At 53.8% G+C, this 21352-nt stretch overlaps 1 protein-coding gene across 9 annotated transcripts; it reads right to left on the bottom strand.

Moving 5' to 3' along the window:
- Nucleotides 1-105: 105 nt before the first annotated feature.
- On the bottom strand, nucleotides 106-21236 carry HSF1 (heat shock transcription factor 1). Of its 9 annotated transcripts, none has more exons than XM_032415928.1 (14): nucleotides 20949-21236; nucleotides 5484-5595; nucleotides 4964-5100; nucleotides 4513-4637; nucleotides 3205-3280; nucleotides 3069-3130; nucleotides 2851-2947; nucleotides 2622-2758; nucleotides 2263-2538; nucleotides 1816-1896; nucleotides 941-1046; nucleotides 804-869; nucleotides 647-719; nucleotides 106-564 (listed from the first exon to the last, which is right to left on the bottom strand). In XM_032415928.1, exons 1-14 carry the CDS (start codon nucleotides 21063-21065, stop codon nucleotides 359-361), a joined length of 1671 nt encoding a protein of 556 aa, XP_032271819.1. In that variant the 5' UTR covers nucleotides 21066-21236; the 3' UTR covers nucleotides 106-358. The 9 variants fall into 9 exon arrangements, with proteins under 9 accessions (XP_032271819.1, XP_032271821.1, XP_032271820.1 ...); XM_032415930.1 differs by having other exon boundaries at nucleotides 647-716; XM_032415929.1 differs by having other exon boundaries at nucleotides 5484-5592.
- Nucleotides 21237-21352: the final 116 nt, after the last annotated feature.

The following is a 21352-nucleotide window of genomic DNA, read 5'->3' as shown; positions in this document are numbered from 1 at the left end:
GCCCCCTTCCGAGACCCACGTGCCCTGGGCCCCTCCTCACCCCGCACCCCCGCCCACCTCACCCCCTGGGGGGTGGCGGGAGGAAACAGACTCGGGAGGCCACAGTGTAGAGTCTGTCGTTTATAGGTCTCTGCCAGTCTCGTCCGTCCGTCTGTCTCTGTATGTGTGTATCTCTACCGAAGGGGTGACGGGGACTCATGTAAAAATCCAAAATACAATCCTGACTGAGCACCCGCAGTGCTGGTCAGTCCCAGTGAGGCTGTAACACCTCAAGCAAGCCGTGGCACGCAGGGCTGAGGCCCTCACTGCCGACCAGGGTCCACGCCTAGCCCCTCAGCCAGCCTTTCTCCTGGGGCCTCTAGGAGACAGTGGGGTCCTTGGCTTTGGGGGGCTCAGAGCCCGTCAGCAGGGAGATGGTGGGGTCATCTGTGTAGTCGTCCCCCTCCGAGAAGTAGGACCCCTCCCCCAGCTCGAAGAGCACGGGCAGGTCGCTGCTCCCCATGTCCACGGAGCCCGGGTCCACCAAGAACAGGGGTTGCGCCGTGTACTGCACCAGCTGCTTCCCTGGGGGTGGGGGCTGGGTCAGGGCACCGGCGGGGGGGGGACGCTGGGGCGGGCCGGGGCAGGGGCTCGGGGCGCGGCTCACCTGAGTCGGGGGTGCTGTTCTCCGCCTCAAGGGGCCTGGGCGGCTCCTGGGGAGAGAGGAGCTCCTGGATCTGCTGGGGCAGGAGGGGGCAGAGTGAGGGTTCCCCTCGCCGCCCCCCCACCCCCACTCCCCCGCCGGCCCCACCCCGCCTACGCACGCTGGCCAGGCTGCTGTCAAGGTCGGGCAGGCTCATGTCGGGCACGGTCACCGAGGGGCTGAACAGCTGCGGGGAGGGGAGGGCAGTCAGGCTGTGCCCGTGGGCTGGGAGCAGGGTGGGGGTGGGGAGGCACTCACATCCAGCAGGGCGCTCGTGTCCACGCTGAAGCCGTGGCTTGTCAGCATGGTCTGTAGGTTGTCCAGGTTGGAGTCCATGGCGTCCAAGTGGTCACTGAGTTCAGTCCTAGCCAGAGTGGGTGGGGCAGGTCAAGTGGAGCTCTAGGCACCCCCAGCCAGATGCCTTCCTGCCGGCGCTCACGTGCACCAGCCAGGGGGGCTGCCCTCAGCTAGAGCCCAGCCCGCTGGGGCCCCGTCGCGCACCCGGTGTGGGCCCAGGGGACGTGCGTGCCGGCCGGTCCGGTCACTGTGAGGCCCAGTGAGGCCTCTGGCAGCACTTGGGGCTGGGCCAAGATGGCAGGGGGGCCCAGGAGGGGTTTAGTGCTCAGGACGGGCTGGGGGCAGTTCTTCAGGCTTGACAAGGTCCTGCCTTCACGCTGGAAGACGGCAGGGATGGGGAGAGGGAACCGTGGGCAGTGTGCAGAGGGCTGGTCTCTGCCCTGGGTCCGGAGACAGTGGCCAAGAAGGCCCCGGGCCACCTGGCGGACCTGTGCCACTGGACGGACGGGTGGCCTGGCCGGCTCTGGGAGGTGTCCACGGGGCCCCGCCCTGCCCTGAGGGGAAGCTGGTCAGCACAGCAGCCAGGACGCTGGCTGCCCCGGTAGCAGTTGCCAGGCTGGGAGGCCCAGCTCTGTCCGTCAGTGACCTGGGGCACTGGCTTGGGCCCCAGAGCCTGGGGTAGGGGGGAGGGCTGCTCCCTGTTGCAGAGGGCCCGGGACGCCTGTTCACCAGGCAGGGCCAAGTGCTCATGGCCAGGCCAGGGTCTGGTCCGAGGCTGGGGAGGGGCCTGAGCTCTGGCGGAGCCCTCCTCCCTCCCCAGTGGGGACGGCGCTAACCCTGGCTGGACTCGGCCATGCAGAGAGGAGGGGCAGGGGAAGAGGCGGGCGACCCCAGACATCTGTGGAGCGCGAGCCAAACTGCAAGATACAAAGACAAGAGCCCCCCGATTGCAGGTGGGGGCCGGGTGGACTCCGTGCCCCCCGCCCTTGCTCGCCTGGCCTCTGGGGCAAGCCCTCTGCTGGGCAGCAGGACAGGGGCAGTGGCCAGAGTGGCTCAGAGAGCAGGTGGGACAGGCCTGCGAGGCCACACGCCCTTGGCTCCTGAGGCAATGGGGACGTGGGACAAGCAAGCTCTGAGCTCAGGGCCAGGTCTGCTGGCGTCTCCCCCAGCAACCCGTGTCCTCAGCCTGACGACCCCCTGTAGAGCCCCTCTAGGATGGTCCTGGCTAGAGGCCTGGCTGTGCTTCCAGGGGCTGCGGTGCAGGTGGGTGGGGTGGCACTCACTTGTCCAGGCAGGCTACGCTGAGGCACTTCTCAGGGGCCGAGGCAGGTGGGGGCGAGGGTGAGGGGTGGCGGCCCCCTGCATCCGTGAGGGGTGTGGCCGGGGTGGTGGGGGCAGGCTCGCTTTCCCGCAGGATGGAGTCAATGAGGGCGGTTGGGGACAGGGGTATCTCCACGACAGAGGACGGGTGTCCAGGACTGGCCTCCTCCACCCGAGGGCTCCGAGGAGGGCTGGGGGGCTCCTCCTTGACGCGTACCAGGGGGCTGCCGGAGAGGGGCCTGCGCACACGGGGAGCACACACCTCAGTAGCCGCCTCTGTGGGCCCCCCCTTCTCCTGACTGTTGGATGACGTGGCCCCCACCTCTCGTCTACGCTTCCTCCCGGCGAGGCCAAGGGACTGCTGGGGGCCAGTTCGGTGATGTCGGAGATGATGGGTCCGGAGCTGGCCACGGCGTCTGGGGAGTAGAGGCTGGAGCTGCTGTAGGCCGGGGAGGGAGCCTGCCATCGAAGGGAGGTAACCTGTGTGGCAGGACCGCCCTGGCCCGCCCTGCCGCACCGCCCCGGCCAGCCCTGCTGCACCGCGTGCTCACCGAGTAGGGGCCCGAGCCGTGGATGTGCTCCAGGGAGTACTGCCGGCCATACTTGGGCATGGAATGTGCCGAACTGCTGTCGTTCAGCATCAGGGGGCTGTGGGGGGAGAGGCGGGGTCAGGGCCCTCCCCCAGGCCTCGGCAGCCCAGGCCTCAGCCAACAGCACACAGGGCGGCCCGGGGCCCTGTGCTGAGGGACAGGCACCCCCCACGCCTCACATTTTCCTCTTCACCCCCAGGATCCGGTTGGACTGCACCAGTGAGATGAGGAACTGGATGAGCTGTGGGCGGAAAGGCACAGTCAGCCCGGCCGAGGGGGGGACCCAGCTGGTGCCCCCCGGGGCCCGCCGCGCACCTTGTTGACGACCTTCTGCTGCTGGGCGTGCTTCTGCCGCAGGCTGGCCACCTCCCGCCACAGGGCCTCGTTCTCGCTGGAACACACCGGGCAGGGTCAGATGCCCCGTGCCCCCTCCCCCGCCCCGGGCAGGGCTCGCTGGCACCGTGGCCCCTCTGGGCTCTGCCTAGCCACCGGGGAGGACATATGGACGCAGCAGTGGGGCGCCAGCTGGGAGGGGCTCCTAAGGAAGGGGCTGGGGGGCTTAGGCAGGACACAGGGCTGGGCATGCTGCGTGTACCCCAGGGTCCTGGACACACTGAGGCGGCAGACCCTTGAGTGTCCGCCCTCCCACCCCGAGCCATCTCCGCCCCAAATGAACACAAGGAGAGGAGGGAAGGCCAGGGGTGCAGTGCAGCCCAGCTCTTCAGGGGGTCATCCTATGCCTCTGGGGGGCTCAGAGCCCCTCACCAGGACTGGAAATGGCTGACAGGTGACTTCAGGGGGTGGAAAGGGCCACCTGAGCACCATCTTCCCAACTGGGCAAGCTGGGGCTGTGATCAGGCCATGGCCAGCCCCCTGAACATCTCACTGACATGGAACTGACCCCCTTGGCCTCACCTTGAGAGGTACCCATGTCCTGGGAGCCCAAGCTCACCTAGCCCCCATCTCCAGGGGTCATATAGTTAGTGGCTTCTGCCTGACCCCAATGTGAGGACAGCCAGAGCCCAGGAGCCTCCTCCATGGCACTGGAGTCATGAGGCCCTGCCCCGAGAGGATCTGAGGCCACATGAAGCTGAGCTGAGGGCAGCCACCCTAGGCTGTGGTTTCTGAGGTCCCCAGGGCCCCCAAGTGCATCAGAAAAGGCCCAAGCCAGCCTTCTTCGGGGTCCTGGTTGAGGACCTGGTTGAGGAGCACAGGGCTGGTTATGTGGCCAAACGTGCCCGAGGGGTGGTGGGGACCAGCGGGAGAGCCAGCACCATGAGGGCCATGAAGACCCCGCCACCCTGGCCCGCAGGGTGCACACGCGGGAGGCAGTGGGAGGAGCCCAGCTCTGCCTGTTGGGACAGGATGCGGGTCGGACCCTGTCTCCCGGGGAGTGAGCACAAGTCCAAACCTAATTCTACATTTGGAGAGCACAAGGCCTGGGTGCTTGTGCCACAAACCGTGGGAGGCGGGCTGGTGGGAAGAGGCCCCAGGAGGCAGTGGCCAGCAACCAGGCCTGCCCTGCTCCTGCCTGCTCCTTCCTCAGGCTGCCTCCGCGGGGGCCCCTCATCCCTCCATCTCCCTGCCCAGATGCCCCCGCAGCACTCGCTGCATGGAACCTACTGCTTCATGGCCAGGAGTTTGGAGTCCATGCTCTCCTGCTTCCCCTTCATGAGCTGCACATCCGTCAGCAGCTTGGTGACGCTGTCCTGGCGAATCTTTATGTCCTCATTCTTCAGCGTGGATACCTGGGTTCCCAGGGGCAACAGTCACTGAGATGCCCCCCCCTCCCCGGGACACAGTGCCAAGGCCAAGGGGCTGGCGGTCTGGAGAGGGGCCTTCACTGTGGTGGCTGATGGGGGAACGGGCAAGGGGAGTCCAAGACACACAAGCAGGGAGGGGAGGGCCCATCAGGAAAAGGACTTGGAGCAGCCAGGCCAGGCCAGGCCAGCAGGCCGCCGCTGAGCTGCCCTCAGCAGTGGATAGGCCCAGCAGGACAGTGAGTGGACGCTGCGTCCCCGCATAGCCTGGAGGAAGGTCTGAGGAGGCAGAGAGAGGGAGGCTGGCTACTCACACTGGTCACTTTCCTCTTGATGTTCTCAAGGAGCTGCTCCTGGCCACGCAGGAAGCACGGGTGCTGGAACTCAGTGTCGTCCCTCTCTGGCTTGACCAAGCCACCCTGCTCAATGTGGACCACCTTCCGGAAGCCGTCTGCATATGACGGGGTGGGGGCCACTCTGCCTCAGGGCTGGGGACCAGACCCCCAACGACAGCCCAGCCAATGCCCCGCTGAGGGACATCAGAGGGTCCCAGAGGAGAGCTCGGCCTGGAGCGGCTCTGGTCCCACCACCGCTGGCAGCCGCTGGGTCTAAGGGAGACCCCACATCCCCAGATGACGAGCCCTCCCCACCACGTGGCTGTGTCCGGCTGGGGCTTCACCAACTCTTCCCTGAGGACTCTGGGTTCAGGCCTGCTGGACCCTGGCCGCCCAGCTACGAGAAGCTGCGGCTGCATCCTTCACCGCGGCGGCACAGAGCCTCTGTGGAGGCGGCCCTCCATCCCTGCCCTGCACGCCGGGAGGGCTGGGTACTCACACATGTTGAGCTGCCGCACGAAGCTGGCCATGTTGTTGTGCTTGAAGTACTTGGGCAGCACCTCCTTGGCAAACTGGCCCTGGTCAAACACGTGGAAGCTGTTCCCGCTCTGCTGGGAGACACGCCGCCGAGTCACACGCTGCCAGCGAGGGAGACGCTGCCGCCGAGAGGTGGGCAACCCCCATGCCTGCCCCCTTGGCGGGGGGGGACGCCCGTGACCATCAACCACATGGGCCTGGTCCCTCTGCCCAGTTGGAAAGTCCTGCTCCAGGCTTCCAGAGGTTCCCCAAACACACAGCATTCCAGACCCAGTTTTTAGGGATCTTGTTTTCGCCTTCACCACCAAACTCCCCCCAAGAGCAGCTAAGACCCCAGAGTGAGGCAGCCAAGAGAAGGGGAGCCTGACTTGAGTCACTCTGGAGGGAAACACACGGTTGTGTTCAGAACCGCAAGTCCGCTCCTCTGTGGGCATCTGAGACCCCAACAGAGTGGCTACACTACTATTCCTCCATCTCCTTTCTGACCTAAACCAGGAGCTACCAGGAGGGTCAGGGTCCTGGAGCAGGGACAGAGTGGTGAGGGGAGCTGGGGCGGGGGGTAAGAGTCTACGAAGACACTGGGCACGGCTTCCCCCGTCAGAGAGGGCACTAGAGGTAAGGAGCGCGAGAAGCCGGAGAGGATCCCCCAGGTGCCCGAGGAGAGCTGGAGGCTGGCCAGTCCACGTGTGCGTGCACGTGAAGACAAGCTCGGACAGAAGCATGCGAGGGGTGCAGAGGGTAGAGGAAGGACCTCTGGAGACTCTCCTCCAAAGCAGCGGTAAGAAAACTGGCAAAAACGTTAGAGTGCACTTTTCCAGAACTCTGAAAATCAGTCAAAGGGCTATAGCAACATGGGGGGCATTTACTCAAGAACAATGGTTCCCTGGAGGTAAGATCCGAGAGCGCTGTGGGATTCTGACTTGCCCTACTCCCGCCTCCCCTCCTGCAGCCATGAAAACCAGCAGCTGAAATCACAGAACCCTGGCACCCTGGCAGCCACTGGGGTGATGACGGGGCTGGGGCTTCTTCAAGGCCCCACTCTCGAGAATTCCTATTTTACTGGTCTGACAGCTCCCTAGGAGATGCCACTGGCAAAGCTGTCTTTGCTTGATTTGACCCAAAACTCTCCCAGTATAAAAAGCCTTTTCCCTGGGGATGTTTGTTGATAACACGAAAAGAGGATTTTAAAACTTTGTGGCTGTCTAAGGCAGAGGGTAACAGTTAAGGCAAAAAACAAGCTAACCAGAAAACTTAAAAGAAAGAGCTGGGGAGGGGCGCCTGGGTGGCTCAGTCGTTAAGCGTCTGCCTTCGGCTCAGGTCATGATCCCAGGGTCCTGGGATTGAGCCCCGCATCGGGCTCCCTGCTCGGCGGGAAGCCTGCTTCTCCCTCTCCCACTCCCCCTGCTTGTGTTCCCTCTCTTGCTGTGTCTCTGTCAAATAAATAAATAAAATCTTAAAAAAATAAAAAAAAAATAAATAAAATGAAAGAGCTGGGGAATGAGATATTGAGAGGGGTTTTGAAAAGCTCCAAAATATTCTTGGGAACCCAGAAGTCACATGCATGTGCAGGGCTCTGTGGAGAATCAGGATAAGACCTGAAAAGGCCCTAAGCCTGCACCTCTGGGTGACGTGAGGCTCTGCATCAGCACCAAACAGAGGATGAAACAGAGGCGCCACCACCGGCTGAGTGCTGAAGGCGTACCCCGACGCATACACAGAGCCCCCAGCAAAAAATGGCGCAGTTATGGGTTCCAGGCATTAAAGGAAATTTCTGTCCCCTTCACTACCTGATTACGACACTAACCAAGGAAAGACTTCAGTGGTCACAAACAACAAAGACCATAAATTGTCCAGAATTAGTTCAGAAAAGTCACGAGACAAATAAATACCAACAACTACAAGAAAGAGCAATTGCCCTGGGAGGACGGAGGAGCTGATGTTCAGAACCTAACATATACCACCTTATATTAACTGAAAGTCCAATTTTCAATAAAAAAGAGACATGCAAAGAAACAAGGCCTGGCCTATATACTGGAAAAAAAGCAATCAGTTGAAACCATCCCTAAGGAAGCTTAGAAGTTGGGTTTATTATACAAAGACTTTATATCAGCTATTTCAAATGCGTTCAAAGACCAAAATGAAACTGCATCTAAAGAAATATAGGAAAGCATGAAAATATCTCATAAAATAACGAATATCAATAAAGATAAAAATCATAAAAGTGAACCAAATCAGAATTCTGGAGTTAGGAAGTATAATAACTCACACATAAAACTCACTAGAGGGGCTTGAGAGCAGATCTGAGCACAGACAAGAAGGAATCAGCAAATACGAGGATAGGTCAATTGAGATTATCCAGTCTGAGGAACAGAAAGAGAAAACAGTGAAGAAAAATGGACAGAGTCTCAGAGACTGTGGGTTACTACCAAACACGGGCTTATGCATAATGGGAGTCCCAGCAGGAGAGGAGAGAACAGAAGGAATAATGGCTAAAAACTCCCCAAATTTGATGAAAAATGTCCAGGAAGCTAAACAAACTCCAAGCAGGATAAACTCAAAGAGATTCACATCTAGATACTTCATAATCAAACCGCAGGATGAAAAGACCCAGCGAGAATTTTGAAAGCAACAAGGGAGAACAGACTCATCATGTACAAGGGAGCCTTAATAAGATAAATAGCTGATTTCTCATCAGAAACCATGGAGGCCAGAAGGCAGTGGGATGACATTTAAAGGGGCTGAAAGAAAAAAACCTATCAACCAAGAATTCTATATCCAGCAAAACCACCCTTTGAAAATGAAGGAGCAATTTCCCCTTCTGGGATGTCAAGTGTGAGGAGATCTACTGAACCACTCCCAAGTGAAACAAACAAAGCTTATTTAAATCATTTAAAGTCTCTGGAAATTATCCTAAAAGCATACAACAAATAAGAACATGTATTTAAGAAAACCTACTGGGGCGCCTGGGTGGCTCAGTCGTTAAGCGTCTGCCTTCGGCTCAGGTCATGATCCCGGGGTCCTGGGATCGAGCCCCACATCAGGCTCCCTGCTCAGCGGGGAGCCTGCTTCTCCCTCTCCCACTCCCCCTGCTTGTGTTCCCTCTCTCGCTGTGTCTCTGTCAAATAAATATATAAAATCTAAAAAAATAAAATGAACAGAAAACCTACTAAAACTATGTAGGAATACTGAGCCTGCAGCGTCTGCGCCACAAGCTGTCCGCCCCACACTCCAGTTCACTTTGACTGATGTTACACTCTGGGAGGGCATGGCCAGGAAGATGGGGGTCCCTTTCCCCTCTGTTTCCAATCAAGGCTTACTGTATCTCACTGAGAGGGGAAGGCCACCCAGCATTTCTCATCCTGTCCAGGTCAACAGGCTAAATTCCTGGTGATTGCAACCAAGAGGCTGGTCGCGGCGGGGGGCGGGGGGGGAGTTTGCCCCTATCCATATAATGCACGCTGTACCCCAGGCTTGGCAGGCTGAGTGTACTGAGCCCCTGACTGCCTTCCCCCCAGCTAGCATGTAGGGTAGAGCATCCATGCTGAGAGAGTCAAGCTGGGAAGACAAGAGGCCACTGCCCTGCCCAGTGCCTGGAGTATGGCTCAGAGAGTTCCCCAGGAGAGAGGCAGTCCAAAGGAAAGACAGCTCTGAAGGTCTCCCCAAGCAAACTCACTTTATGTGAAACAAAGTGTAGAAAAGTTCAAGCCGAAGGCTGCTCTTGAAAACAGCAGCACCCCTATATTAAGAATAACAAGCTCGAGGGGCGCCTGGGTGACTCAGTCGGTTGCGTGCCTGCCTTTGGCTCAGGTCATGATCTCAGGATCCTGGGATTGAGTCCTGCATCAGGTTCCCTGCTCGGTGAGAAGTCTGCTTCTCCTCTGCCTGTGCTCCACCCCCAACCCCCACTCATGCTCTCTTTCAAAAAAAAAAAAAAAATCTTAAAAAGAAAAAAAAAAGAGTAACAAGCTCAAGGGGCACCTGGGTGACTCAGTTGGTTGAGCATCCATCTGACTCTTGATTTTGGCTCAGATCATGATCACAGGGTCGTGGAATTGAGCCCCACATCCAGCTCCATTCTCAGCGGGGAGTCTGCTTGAGATTCTCTCTCCCTCTGTCCCTCCCCAGTTCCCATGCACACACTCCCTCCCTCTCTCAGATAAATAAATCTTAAAAAAACCCAAAACAACAAAACAAAAAAACCCAGTAACAAGCTCAACCACAGCCAGCTTGTTCACACAGGAAAGAGACAGCTAAGAGCCCTCCCAAGTCAGAATAGACCTCAGACCTTAAAGGCCGCCACTGCTTGAATGTAATTGGACAAGACTGTTCAACAATCTGTGCCCTGGGGCATTGTCAAAACCAACAGAACAGTCAGGCAGTGATTATAGAGCCTACAGCCTGGGTGTAATACCCTATGAGGCAGTGAACTAACACAGCACGCAAAGAGAGGAAACAGACCTCACTAACATCACCTACAAGCCAGCAAAAACCAAAAACAAGCACAGGAGTGGCTGGGTGGGGTGGGCATCCAGAAGTACTGCATTGCCTAAAATGTACTTTTTCGACAAAATGAGACATGTAAAGAAATAGCAAAGTATGACCCACGCACGAGGGAAAAGAGAAAAACAATCACAGAAACAGCCTGTGAGAAACAAGACGTCAGATTTAACCAAGACTTCAGAGAATACGTTATAAATATGTTTAGAGAGTTAAAGGAAATCATAGTCAAGGAAGATGAGGTGACAGCGCCTCAGCAAAGGGACAGGAACAGTAAAAAAAACAGTAATCACAAAGCAGTCAGACAAAAACTCCAAAGTTCAACGGTACGATAACCAAAATGAGAAATTTACTAGAAGGGCTCAACAGCAAATGTGAACTGGCAGAAGAAAGAATCAGCAAATTTGACAATGGACTGATAGAGATTACGAAAGCAGAAGAACAGAGAGAAAACAGTAAAGAAAAAATGAAAGGAGCCTCAAAAACACGTGGGACATCTTTAGCTGCACCAACATATATGTAAATGGAGTACCATAAAGAGAAAGGAATGGAACAAACATTCAAAGAAATAAGGCCTGAAAACTTCCCAAATTTGCTTTTAAAAAAATCCATAAACATGGTATGCCATTCCATTTACTTAGGTCAACTTTGCTTTCTTTCATGAGTGTTTTTACAATTCTATAGTTTTGACATACAGATCCCTGCATGTTTTACCAGACTTCTCTTTAAGTACTCTTCCCCCCAACCCCGAACAGCTGTAAATGATGTTTTAAAAAATATCAATTTCCTATCTTTCATCAGAAATGTAATTGATTGGGCACCTGGGTGGCTCAGTCGATTAAGTGTCTGCCTTCGGCTCAGGTCACGATCCCAGGGTCCTGGGATGGAGCCCCACATCATGCTCCCTGCTCAGTGGAGAGTCTGCTTCTCCCTCTACTCCATCTCCCCGCTTGTGCTCTCTCTCTAATAAATGAAATCTTAAAAAAAAAAGAAAAAAAAGGAAATGCGATTGATTGGGGAACCTAGGTGACTCAGTTGGTTAGGTGACTGCTTTTGGCTCAGGTCATGATCCCAGAGTCCTGGGATCAAGCCCCACATCAGGTTCCCTGCTCAGCAGTGAGTCTGCTTCTCCCTCTCCCTCTGCCCCTCTCCCTGCTCATGCTCTCTCTCAATAAAATCTTAAAAAAAAAAAAAGAAATGCAATTTATTTTTGTGTGTTGACCTTGTATCTAGTGACCTTGCAAAACTCATTATTTAGTTTTAGGAGTATTTTTTAAAAAAATTTTAAAGAATATTTAATTTATTTATTTGACAGAGAGAGAGAGCACAAGTGGTGGGAGCAGCAGAGGGAGAGGGAGAAGCAGGCTCCCTGCATGTGGGGCTCGATCCCAGAACCCTGGGATCATGACCTGAGCCGAAGGCAGATGCTTCAGTCACCCAGGCACTCCTTTTTTTTAATTTTTAAAAATTAAAAAAAATTTTTGAGAGTATGCATGTGTGAGCGGGGCGGGGGGGGGCGGGGGCGGGTAGGGGTAGGGACAGAGGGGAGAGGGAGACTCTTAAGCAGTCTCCAAGCCCAGCCTGGAGCCCAACACAGGGCTTAATCTCACAACCCTGAGATCATGACCTGAGACAAAATCAAGAGTTGGATACTTAACCAACTGAGCCATCCAGGCACCCCTAGTTCTGGGATTATTTTTGTAGATTTCTTGGGACTTTCTATGTAGACAATCATGCTATCTATGATTAAGGTCGGCTTTATTTCTTCCTCTCCAATATATATTCCTTTAATTTCTTTCTCTTGTCTTCAAGTACTGGACAGGCCTTCTGGTACAATGTTGACTAGAACTGGGGAAAATAGACACTGTGCCTTGTTCTGATCTTAGGGGAAAAGCATTCAGTCTCTCCTACCATTAAGCATGATGTTAGGTGTAGGTTTCTTTGTAGACCCTTTTGTATCAGGCTGAAAAAGTCCCCACTATTCCTAGTTTCCTGAGGATTTTTTTTTTTTTTTTTACAAACATATTTTGTCAAATGCTTTTTCTGCAAATAATATGTTCATGTGGTTTTTCTTCTTTAGGTTGTTAACACAGTGAATTATACTGACTTGATTTTAAAATCTTGAACCACCCTTGCATTGCTGCAATAAGTTCCATATGTTGTGACATTACTTTTTATATATATTGCTAGATTTGCTCATATTTTATTATGAAAGATACTGGTCTGTTGTTTTCTCGGACTGTTTTTGTCTGACTTTTTAAGTTTATTTAGTTTTAAGTAATCTCTACACCCAACGAGGGGTGTACCAGGGCTGTTATTTGTGATCACTAGCATTCAACAGATGTGATGGTATTTGAGAACGGGTTACAAAAGCTACCTGGGGCTCTTGCTCTCTTGGATCCCTCGCTCTGAGAGAAGCAGGCTGACCTGCTGTAGGCAGCCCTAAGGAGAGGCTCACGTGGTGAGGAATGAAAGTCTCTTGCCAAAAGCTACTTGCCACAAAACACTTGAGTGAACTTGGAGGCAGGTCTCTCTTCAGTCGTCTTGACATGATTGCAACCTCAATGAGAGACCTTGAATCAGAATCAGTCTGTGACTCTCAGAAACTGTGAGGTTTGTTGTTTTATCAGGTAAGTCTTGAGATATTTGGTCACACAGCAATAAGTAATACAAGCATTAAATATTTTGTGTGTGTTTTAAAGATTTATTTATTTATTTTAGCGGGGGGGGGGGCAGAGGGAGAGGGAGAGCATCCCAAGCAGACTCCTCGCTAAGTGCAGAGCCTGACGTGGGGCTCAATCTCATGACCCTGAGATCATGACCTGAACTGAGATCAAGAGTCAGATGCTCAACCAACTGAGCCACCCAGGAGCCTCTTTGTGTGTTTTTTTTTTTGAAGCTATTGTAACTATTTCCATTTTCAACAGTTCATTGCTAGTGTGTAGAAATAGAACTGGTTTTTGTATACTAACGCTGAATCCTGTGGCCTCACTAAACTCATTTATTAGTTCCAGTAACTTTTTTTGGTAGATTCCTTGGGACTAAGTCAGTGACAATGTCTTCTATAAATGCAGACAGTCTGACAGCTCACCTTCCCATTTTTCGGTCTTTTATTTACTTGTTTGTCGTATTACTTGACCAGGGGATTACACAGTTGTTTTTTTTTTTTTCATTGCATTTATTTATTTTTATTTTTTGGGATTACACAATTTGTTAAAGAGAAGTGCTAAAACCAGACATCCTGGACTTCTTTTCCATTGTTGGGGAGAAGTACCTGCTCTGTCCCCATTAAGTACAATGCCAGTTGTAGGTTTTTGCAGGTGCTTTTTATTGGACTGAGGAATCGCCCTTACTAGTCTGCTGAGCTGTTATCATAAAGTGGATGGTACGTTTGTCAGTGTTTCTCCTTACTCCATTGAAATGGTCATGTGGTTTTTCTTCTATGTCCGCTGACGTGGTAAGTTACACTGAGTTCTGAATGCTGACCAGACTCCCATCTATGGAACTCCCTTCTGGCCTCAAGCCTCAGAGTTGCTGAGGAGAAGTCAGCATTGTTCTGTCTATGTCCCTCTGTGCAATTCCCTTTCTTTTTCGGGCTGCTTTTAAGATTTTCTCTTCATCACCTGCTTTTAGCAACTTGATGGTGATATGCCCTGGTATGCTTTTTGTGCTTATCCTCCTTGGAAAGTCTTTTTTTTTTCCCTAAAGATTTTATTTATTCATTTGACAGAGAGAGACACAGCGAGAGAGGGAACACAAGCAGGGGGAGTGGGAGAGGGAGAAGCAGGCTTCCCGCTGAGCAGGGAGCCCGATGCGGGGCTCGATCCCAGGACCCTGGGATCATGACCTGAGCCGAAGGCAGATGCTTAATGACTGAGCCACCCAGGCGCCCCATCCTTGGAAAGTCTTACAAGTCTTGGATCTGTGGGTTCACAGCTTTCCAAAAATTTGGATGGTTATGTCTAAGCATTCCCTCCCCCTTTATTCTTGAACTTCGCTTGTGTGTCAGGCTGTGTGATATCGTCCCCATGAGGCTCTGCTCACTGTTTCCAGTCTGGTTTTCTCTGGACATCACTATGAATAGTTTCTATGGTTACTCTAGTTCAGTGATCTTCTCTTCTGCAGTATCTAATCTGTTAATCCCCTGCAGTGACTTATACAAATAAGCTTTGGATTTTAGAGTACCTTTAGGTTTACAGAAAAGTTGGGAAGATAGTACAGAGTTCTCATATACCCTGCACACTATTATTAACATTGTGTACTTGTCACAAGTAATGAATCAATATACAGGTCTCCCCTGCTATCTGAAAGTAGAGTGTTCCCAAGAAATCTTTTGTAAGCCGAAATTCGTAAAGCAAAGAATTACCGCTAATTAATATGGAAAAATCTAGAGTAGTCCCAGACCCCAAAAATAATCTTTCAGTTAGCTAAAACAGGTACTAATGTAGTCTTTTTAAAAGCAAGATGGCATAACATGAACTTTCAAAAAAAGGGGCATGCCTGTACCTTATTATTAACTAAAGTTCCTATTTTATTCAGATTTCCTTAGTTTTTATCTTCTGTCCTTCTGTCCCAGGACATCATCCAAGGGATTATGTTACATTTAGTTGTTATGTCTCCTTACATTCCCCTTGGCTGGGACAGTCTCTTAGACTTTCCTGGTTTCTCTTGACCTTGACAGTTTTGAGGAGTACTTGTCCGGTATTTTGTAGAATGTCACTCAATTTGGATTTGTCCTGTGTCTTTTCCTCATGACTAGTTGAGGTTATGTAAGTTTTTGGAGGAAGACCACAGAGGTTAAGTGCCCTTCTCATCATGTCATGGTAAGGACGCACACTCTGAGGCCATGTCTGTCAGGTGTCCCCACTGTAGTTGCCCCCCCCACCCACTCTGTTGCTTCTTGGAAGAAAGTCACTATGTGTAGCCCACACGTACAGGTGAGGAGATATGTGATGCCTCCCTGAAGGGGGATCTACACAAACAATGTGGAATTCTTCTGCATGGGAAACTTGTTCCATTGACATTTTATTCTCTGTCTTCCACTTCTCTGTCTTCATGGGTTTGCTTTACTTCTTTGAACACTCGGAATATTTTTACAATTGTTTTAATGTCTTTGTTGGCTAGTTCCCATCACCCCTGGGAACACTGCTATGACTCTCCCCTTCTTTGTCATAGGACACACTCTCCTGCCAATTGGCTCACCTGTTAGTTTTGATAGGGCCCTGGACACGAGGGTTTTTATGTTGTGTCTGGGTTTTGTGATCTTCCTCCTGAGAGTGTTTTGTGTGGATCAGCCTGATCCTTTTACGGCTTCTCTTCAAATTCGATTACATTGTGTTTGGGGCAGATTTTCTTAATTCAGTCCCACTTCCAAGCTGTAGCTCTTTTAGTCTCTGCTGAATGCTCTGCATGTTCAATGTGGTTCCTCCAAATTGGCTGGGAGAACTCAGGTAATTCACGGCCCTGTGTGAGCTCTCCTCAGTAGCTGTTCCTTTTCTAGAAGGTTCTCAGGCTGGCTTCATAGGTCTCATCCTATGGGCAGGTGGAGCCAATACTCTGCTGAAGACCCAAAGGGGCTCATGTGCAGACTCCTGGAGCGCTTTCCTGGTACAGCTCCCTTCCCTGGTACCACATCTTGCAAACTCTAGCTGCCTTGGCTTTTCCAAAGTCTGGGCTGTGAGTTTGAAAACCGCCTCCAGGAAGAAAGCCTGGGCACCTGTGTGGCTTACCTGTCCTTTCTGTTTTCCAATCCTGAACACTGTTCAAGGGTTAAGCCCACATTGATTGTGTCCTACAAGCCCTACCTTAAGGGCCATCAGGAGTTTCAAAGGTTTCCTGGTGAATCCATCACAGAACACCATGTTCCATCTCCCTGCCTCATGATTCAAGACCCCTCCTTCTCTGCTACCTCTGGGGAATTCCTGGAGGTGGTCTTAGCTTTTCCTTGGGTATAATCAAAGCCTGTGATTAGAAGTATGGAACCAGCAAGGAGAAGTGTGTGCCCAGCTGCTGGCTGGTGAGCAATGCCCTAATCCTGAGATGCACTTCTCTTTCCTTCTCTCCTTCCTTCCTTTTCTTTCTCTCTTTCTTTCTATTTAAAGTGAACTCTACACCCAGCATGGGGCTCGAACTCACAGCCTCGAGACCAAGAGTTGCACTCTCTACCCACTGAGCCAGCCAGGTGCCCTGAGATGCACTTCTTAGTAACTGCCAAGTCTGACTGTACATTTGGAGCCTCTGGCCTTATTTTTGATGGCACTAGGAATAATCTAAAACGAATCTCAATTCTACAGGCATGTATGCTTTTATAGAGAGGATCTCTGTCTTTGAGTATTTTCTCAAAGGCTCCATGACCCCAAAGGGTTAATAACCACTGTATTCCATGAGGGGGACCACCTGCACTATCTACCCAGAACACTTCAGTCCCCCAAATGTCAATCCGAAGACTAGTCTGGCACGATGTGCTCTGGTCTCCTGTCTGGCTGGCCGACCCTCTCTGGGGTCCAGGGACACGGGCATTTGGAGTGGTAGGTGTGTGGCCGGAGCCATGTGGCCACAGCAGCAGAGAAATCCAGGCTGCAGAGGGAGGTGACAGGACGTGTGAGGCTGGTCGAGAAATGGAGGGTCACTTAGGTCCTCCTCCCCCATCCTAGTTTTGTCCTTATCTGAGTGTGAGACCATCGGCACCGTCATGTCCTGTTCTTCTTTCTGCTTAAGTTAGCTTACGTTACTTCCCGCAACACAAGCACCAACACAATCCTCCTCGTCTCTGGCCGCTGGCGTCCTGCACTCAGATCTCCAGGCCAGGGAACACGTGCAGGCCGGTGACTCTGCTCACTCTGGCTTTCCGGCTCAAGAACGGAGGGGTCTGTGGTGGCAGCTGCTGTCCTGCCAGGACTGGGAAGCATTTGAGGGCTGGGCGTCCTCCTTTCAGGGAAGACAGCCCTCCCCACCCCCCGAGGGAGAGGGCGCCTTGAAGCCAGAGCTGCAGGCTCCAGGGCCTATGGAGTGTGAGGACTCTGGCCTAGCCCCCATATCATACCCGATGGGAGCTCTTTGCACATTCCAGAGTGGGTCTATCCCACTGCCCCCTTCCAGGTCCTCGAATAAAGGATTCTGAGCACACACGGGTCCTGTGGAGTCAGGCGCGCACGGCTATGCTCCGGACATCTACCTTCCCCCCCCCCCCACCCCCAAGGAGGCCATCATGGCCCAGACCTCCAGCCCCCTTCCGAGACCCACGTGCCCTGGGCCCCTCCTCACCCCGCACCCCCGCCCACCTCACCCCCTGGGGGGTGGCGGGAGGAAACAGACTCGGAAGGCCACAGTGTAGAGTCTGTCGTTTACAGGTCTCTGCCAATCTCGTCCGTCCATCTGTCTCTGTATGTGTGTATCTCTACTGAAGGGGTGACGGGGACTCATGTAAAAATCCAAAATACCATCCTGACTGAGCACCCGCAGTGCTGGTCAGTCCCAGTGTGGCCAGGGTCTAACTAAGAAAACAGGTGAGGGTAGGGCCAGCGTCTTGACCCTGTGGGCATGGGTGGGTGGGGGTCTCCTGCTGCCACCAGGAAATACAGAGTGCCTGGTAAAGACGGTCAGGGAGCAACAGCTGGTCTTCATCAGAAAGATGCTGGATTCAGGTCTGGTTTAACCAATCTCCAACTTTTTTTGTTAAGTTTCCTGATGTTTTTGAGACTCAGTTTTCTCTTCTATTCTTCTTTTTTTTTTTTTTTTTTTTAGAGATTTTATTCATCCATCCATGAGAGACACAGAGAGAGAGGCAGAGGGAGAAACAAGCTCCCTACTGAGCAGGGAGCCCGACGTGGGACTCGATCCCAGGACCCTGGGATCATGACCAGAGCTGAAGGCAGACGCTTAACGACCGAGCCACCCAGGCGCCCAAGACTCAGTTTTCTTATCTACAAAATGGCCAACTGTCCCCTCCTTGCATGGCTGTGGATGGAGGAGAACTGATACTCTTGTGCAGGCGAGGTCTGAGGAAGCACAGCCGGGCTGCCGTGTGGCGGCTGCAGCCATCTACGTCAGGGAGGCCCTGCAGCATGCCGTCCAGCCTGCCGCTGGGAGCAGTAACCTGCGGTGCTCCTTCAGCATTTTGGCTCAACTGACAGATCCCTAAAGGCAGGATCCAGAGGGCCTGCTGGGTCCTGGCAGCTGTCTGAGAACGAGCTCAGCAGGCTTGGGGGGTGCCTCACCTGGCTCTCAGTGTCCGGGGAGGAGGAGTGTCCCTGCCTGTCAAGGGAGCTCTGGAAATGGTCCATAGCCAGCTCTGAGTGTGCAGGGGCGACCAGGGCAACTCAAGTGGTCTCACGGGGAGCTGGTGACCTAACTGCAGGAAGTGCTGTGCCCCCAACTCTCTACCCTGAGACCCAGCCCCTCCAGACTGACCCTCTGACAACTGGCCACCTGGGACGGGCCCTGGCCTTGGTGACCTCCAGTTCCTAGGTGTCCTCTCCACACAGTCCTATTAGGTTCATTCCTGCTCCCAAAGAAAAGAGAACTGCACTGATCAGGCTGGGACTAGGGTGGGGCCAGAGAGGCGCCAAAGGCCAAAATTTAAGGAGCCCCCTCCAGCCCCCCGGCCTCCAAGTGGCCCTAAAAATAAGTGCCTCCTTAACCTGTGCCATCAGGCACCTCCCGGCCTCACCTGGCCCTGATCCCTAGGCCAGACAGGCCTGATTCACGGACAGTCCCAGTGGGCGTGGGAGGCACAGGCTGTCGGGCAGGAGAGCTGAGGCACACCCCAGGCTGCGCTCATGGTGGCCAAGTTCCCTCTCTGCAGCAGCAGGAGCTGTAGGGTCCTGCAGGACCTGTCTGGGGGCAGCTGCATCTCTAAAGACCCTTGCTTATCCAGCTGAGATGCCATGCCCAGTGCATCTTTAACTGTATGAGGATTTGAGGGTGAGTAAGCCAAGGTAATCCTCTGGGGCAGTGACCTGTGGTCTGTCCCTCAGGCTGGGCAGAGGAAGCTCAACGCTGTCCAGACCTGACCCCACTGGCCAGAGGGTTTCTGGGACTGGACCCCTTCCCTCACCTTACTCAGCCTTGAGAGTCAGCCACCATACCTCTGACTGCCCCTTGTCCCCTAGGTCAAACGTGGTGAGTTTCTCTTGGTAGAACTGTGAGAAAACTTCCAACACAAAGGGAAGACACCAAAAGCAAGGACATCAGAGCTTTCCAAGGCCTCTGAGAGCCAGACTCTGGGCCACAAGTCTGCAGAAGACCCTGTGTAGACTTTTGTGGTAGAGGCCACAGGTACAGGACCATCTCCTGACCCCGAGCCAGGCAGTTCCCCAGGCCCCTGCCCAGCCTGGAAAGGGCTTCCTTCCACTACTGAGTTACTGTTTGGTTTCTGTATTCATTGTTAGTGCCAGCCCCTACCACTATGTCCCGCTTGACCTGCATATAGACCAGGAAGGATCAAATACTCATGCTCCAGCCGGACCTTTCCCCTGACCCGATTCCCATCCCCCCAAGGCCAACAGGATTCAAGGGCAGCCACTATAAGTGAGAGCTGTCACAGGCCTGATCATTCCTGTTCAAAGGCCTTGCCCAGAACATAGAACACAGGCTGCAGGTCCTGGAGAGTAAGCTGGTGACACTTCACCCACATGCCTCACAATCTTTAAGCAGAAAAAGCAAGCAGATTAAGGGGCACCCTAGCAGGTGGGATGGATCACCCTAGCAGGATTAGACTTGGAATATTTCCCAGGGCATCTCTGATGCCCCTCCCCAATCTGGGTTTAAGAGTGTTTCCTGGAAGTTAGGGGAAGGAAAAAGAGGAAGAAGGTAGATAAAGGAAGACAGAAATGTGGGGTCACTTCCTTTGGTTAGAAAAATTCGAAGTCTGGAAAGAGGGGATGGCGGTAACACGGCAGCTTGTAGGAAAGCATGTTTCTCCTTTTCAGGGCCCTTGCCTGTCATCAGAGAAAACAGGTAGTGCACTGAGGAATGGAGTGCCCACACATGCAAGTCACTGAAACCAATACAAAGTGTCTCCAATAAGAACGCTGCATGATACCTAGTCTCTTTATTCCCAGTCTTCAGGCAGAGCAGCGCTTGAGCAAACAGACAACCCAAGAGTCAGCTTCAACCTAAACATTTCTTCATTCCTAATGGCTTAAGAGCATGAAAGGAAGTGCTTAGCAAAGTCTGAGAACCCCAGCGTTTTGGCCCTCAAGAGGTCAAGCATATTTGGAGGCACCCAGAGGCTCTGGACCAGGGTGGCCTTTCTTCAGGGCACCCATTTGCCAGCCCTGGGGTATGGCTCTGGCCTTCGCCAGACACGACATCACAGGATGGGAACAGCAGATTCCGATCTTCAGCTCCAGACACACTCTCTGATTTACCTCTGCAAAACCGGAGCTGTCCGGTCTTGCAGGGTCAAACCTTGTAAACAAGCCTGCTGCCAGGCAACAGAAGACAGGGGCTTGAATAAAGACGCCCTGTGAGGAATGAAAAACAAAGCGGCTCTAGGGAAACCCAGCTCCAGTATCTCTGGGCATGGGTTCGAGATCAACCTGAACTTTATGACGTTTTACTTTCTGTTTTCGTTCCTTTCCCCTTTGCACTAGAGCAACGCCCTCCAATTCACGCGCCACGTCCTAATTTTCTACGAATAGCTGCCGACCACACCACCCTGGTAACTCATTTGATAAAATACAGAGGGTCACCTGGGCACAACGATCGCCAGCGAGACTGGGTACTGCTCTACGGGCCGACACACTTCCGCGATCGTCCAACAGTTAGCGAACGACCGGAGGAGAGGCCCTTTCTCCCCAGCCCGGGGACACTTGGCGTGGCAGGAGCCGACTAGAGCGAGCCCCGCACGCTCTTCCCGCGAACCCTGAGCCTGAGCCCCCGCCTCCCCACATCCCACCCCTCACGGGGACTGGCCCCAGCCCCTCACCGGGCTCCAGCAGATAAGAGCGTCGGTGTCCGGGTCGCTCACGAGGGTCCACAGCTTGGTCAGGAAGGCCGGGACGTTGCTGGGCCCAGCCGCGCCGGGGCCCACGGGCAGATCCATACCGGGCTAGGTGGGGAGAGGCGGAGGTGACGACCGCGAAATGGGGCCTCGGGCCGGGCTAGCGCTGCCGACGCGCCTGCCGCCGGGGCAGCACCACCGCCACCGCCGGCTGCGCACACACGGCCCCGCGGCCTAGCATGGCCGCAGCCATCTTGCGACGGGCGCGCTCCCGCCGGCGCCACCCGCCCGCGTCGCCCGGGCGCGCGTACGCCCGCCCCGCCCCGCCCCCAGCGCCCGCCCCCTCCCGCGCTTCTGCCGCCGCGCGCTTGCGCGTGCGGGACCCGCCC

Source organism: Phoca vitulina, unplaced genomic scaffold (assembly GCF_004348235.1).
Source record: "Phoca vitulina isolate PV1807 unplaced genomic scaffold, GSC_HSeal_1.0 scaffold18, whole genome shotgun sequence".
Classification (NCBI taxonomy): Eukaryota; Metazoa; Chordata; class Mammalia; order Carnivora; family Phocidae; genus Phoca; species Phoca vitulina.
The sequence above is the reverse complement of the archived record's forward strand: the minus strand, read 5'-3'. Positions and strand labels throughout refer to the sequence as shown.

Bases quoted from the DNA above. Each gene is read 5' to 3' on its own strand.
- HSF1 (XM_032415928.1), bottom strand. From the start codon at position 21,065: ATGGATCTGCCCGTGGGCCCCGGCGCGGCTGGGCCCAGCAACGTCCCG. The intron at 3,281-4,512 runs GTAGGTTCCATG...GGTGTGTTCCAG, and splicing joins AAACTCCTGGCCATGAAGCA to CGAGAACGAGGCCCTGTGGC. The intron at 2,759-2,850 runs GTGAGCACGCGG...CTTCGATGGCAG, and splicing joins ACGGCTCGGGCCCCTACTCG to GCTCCCTCCCCGGCCTACAG.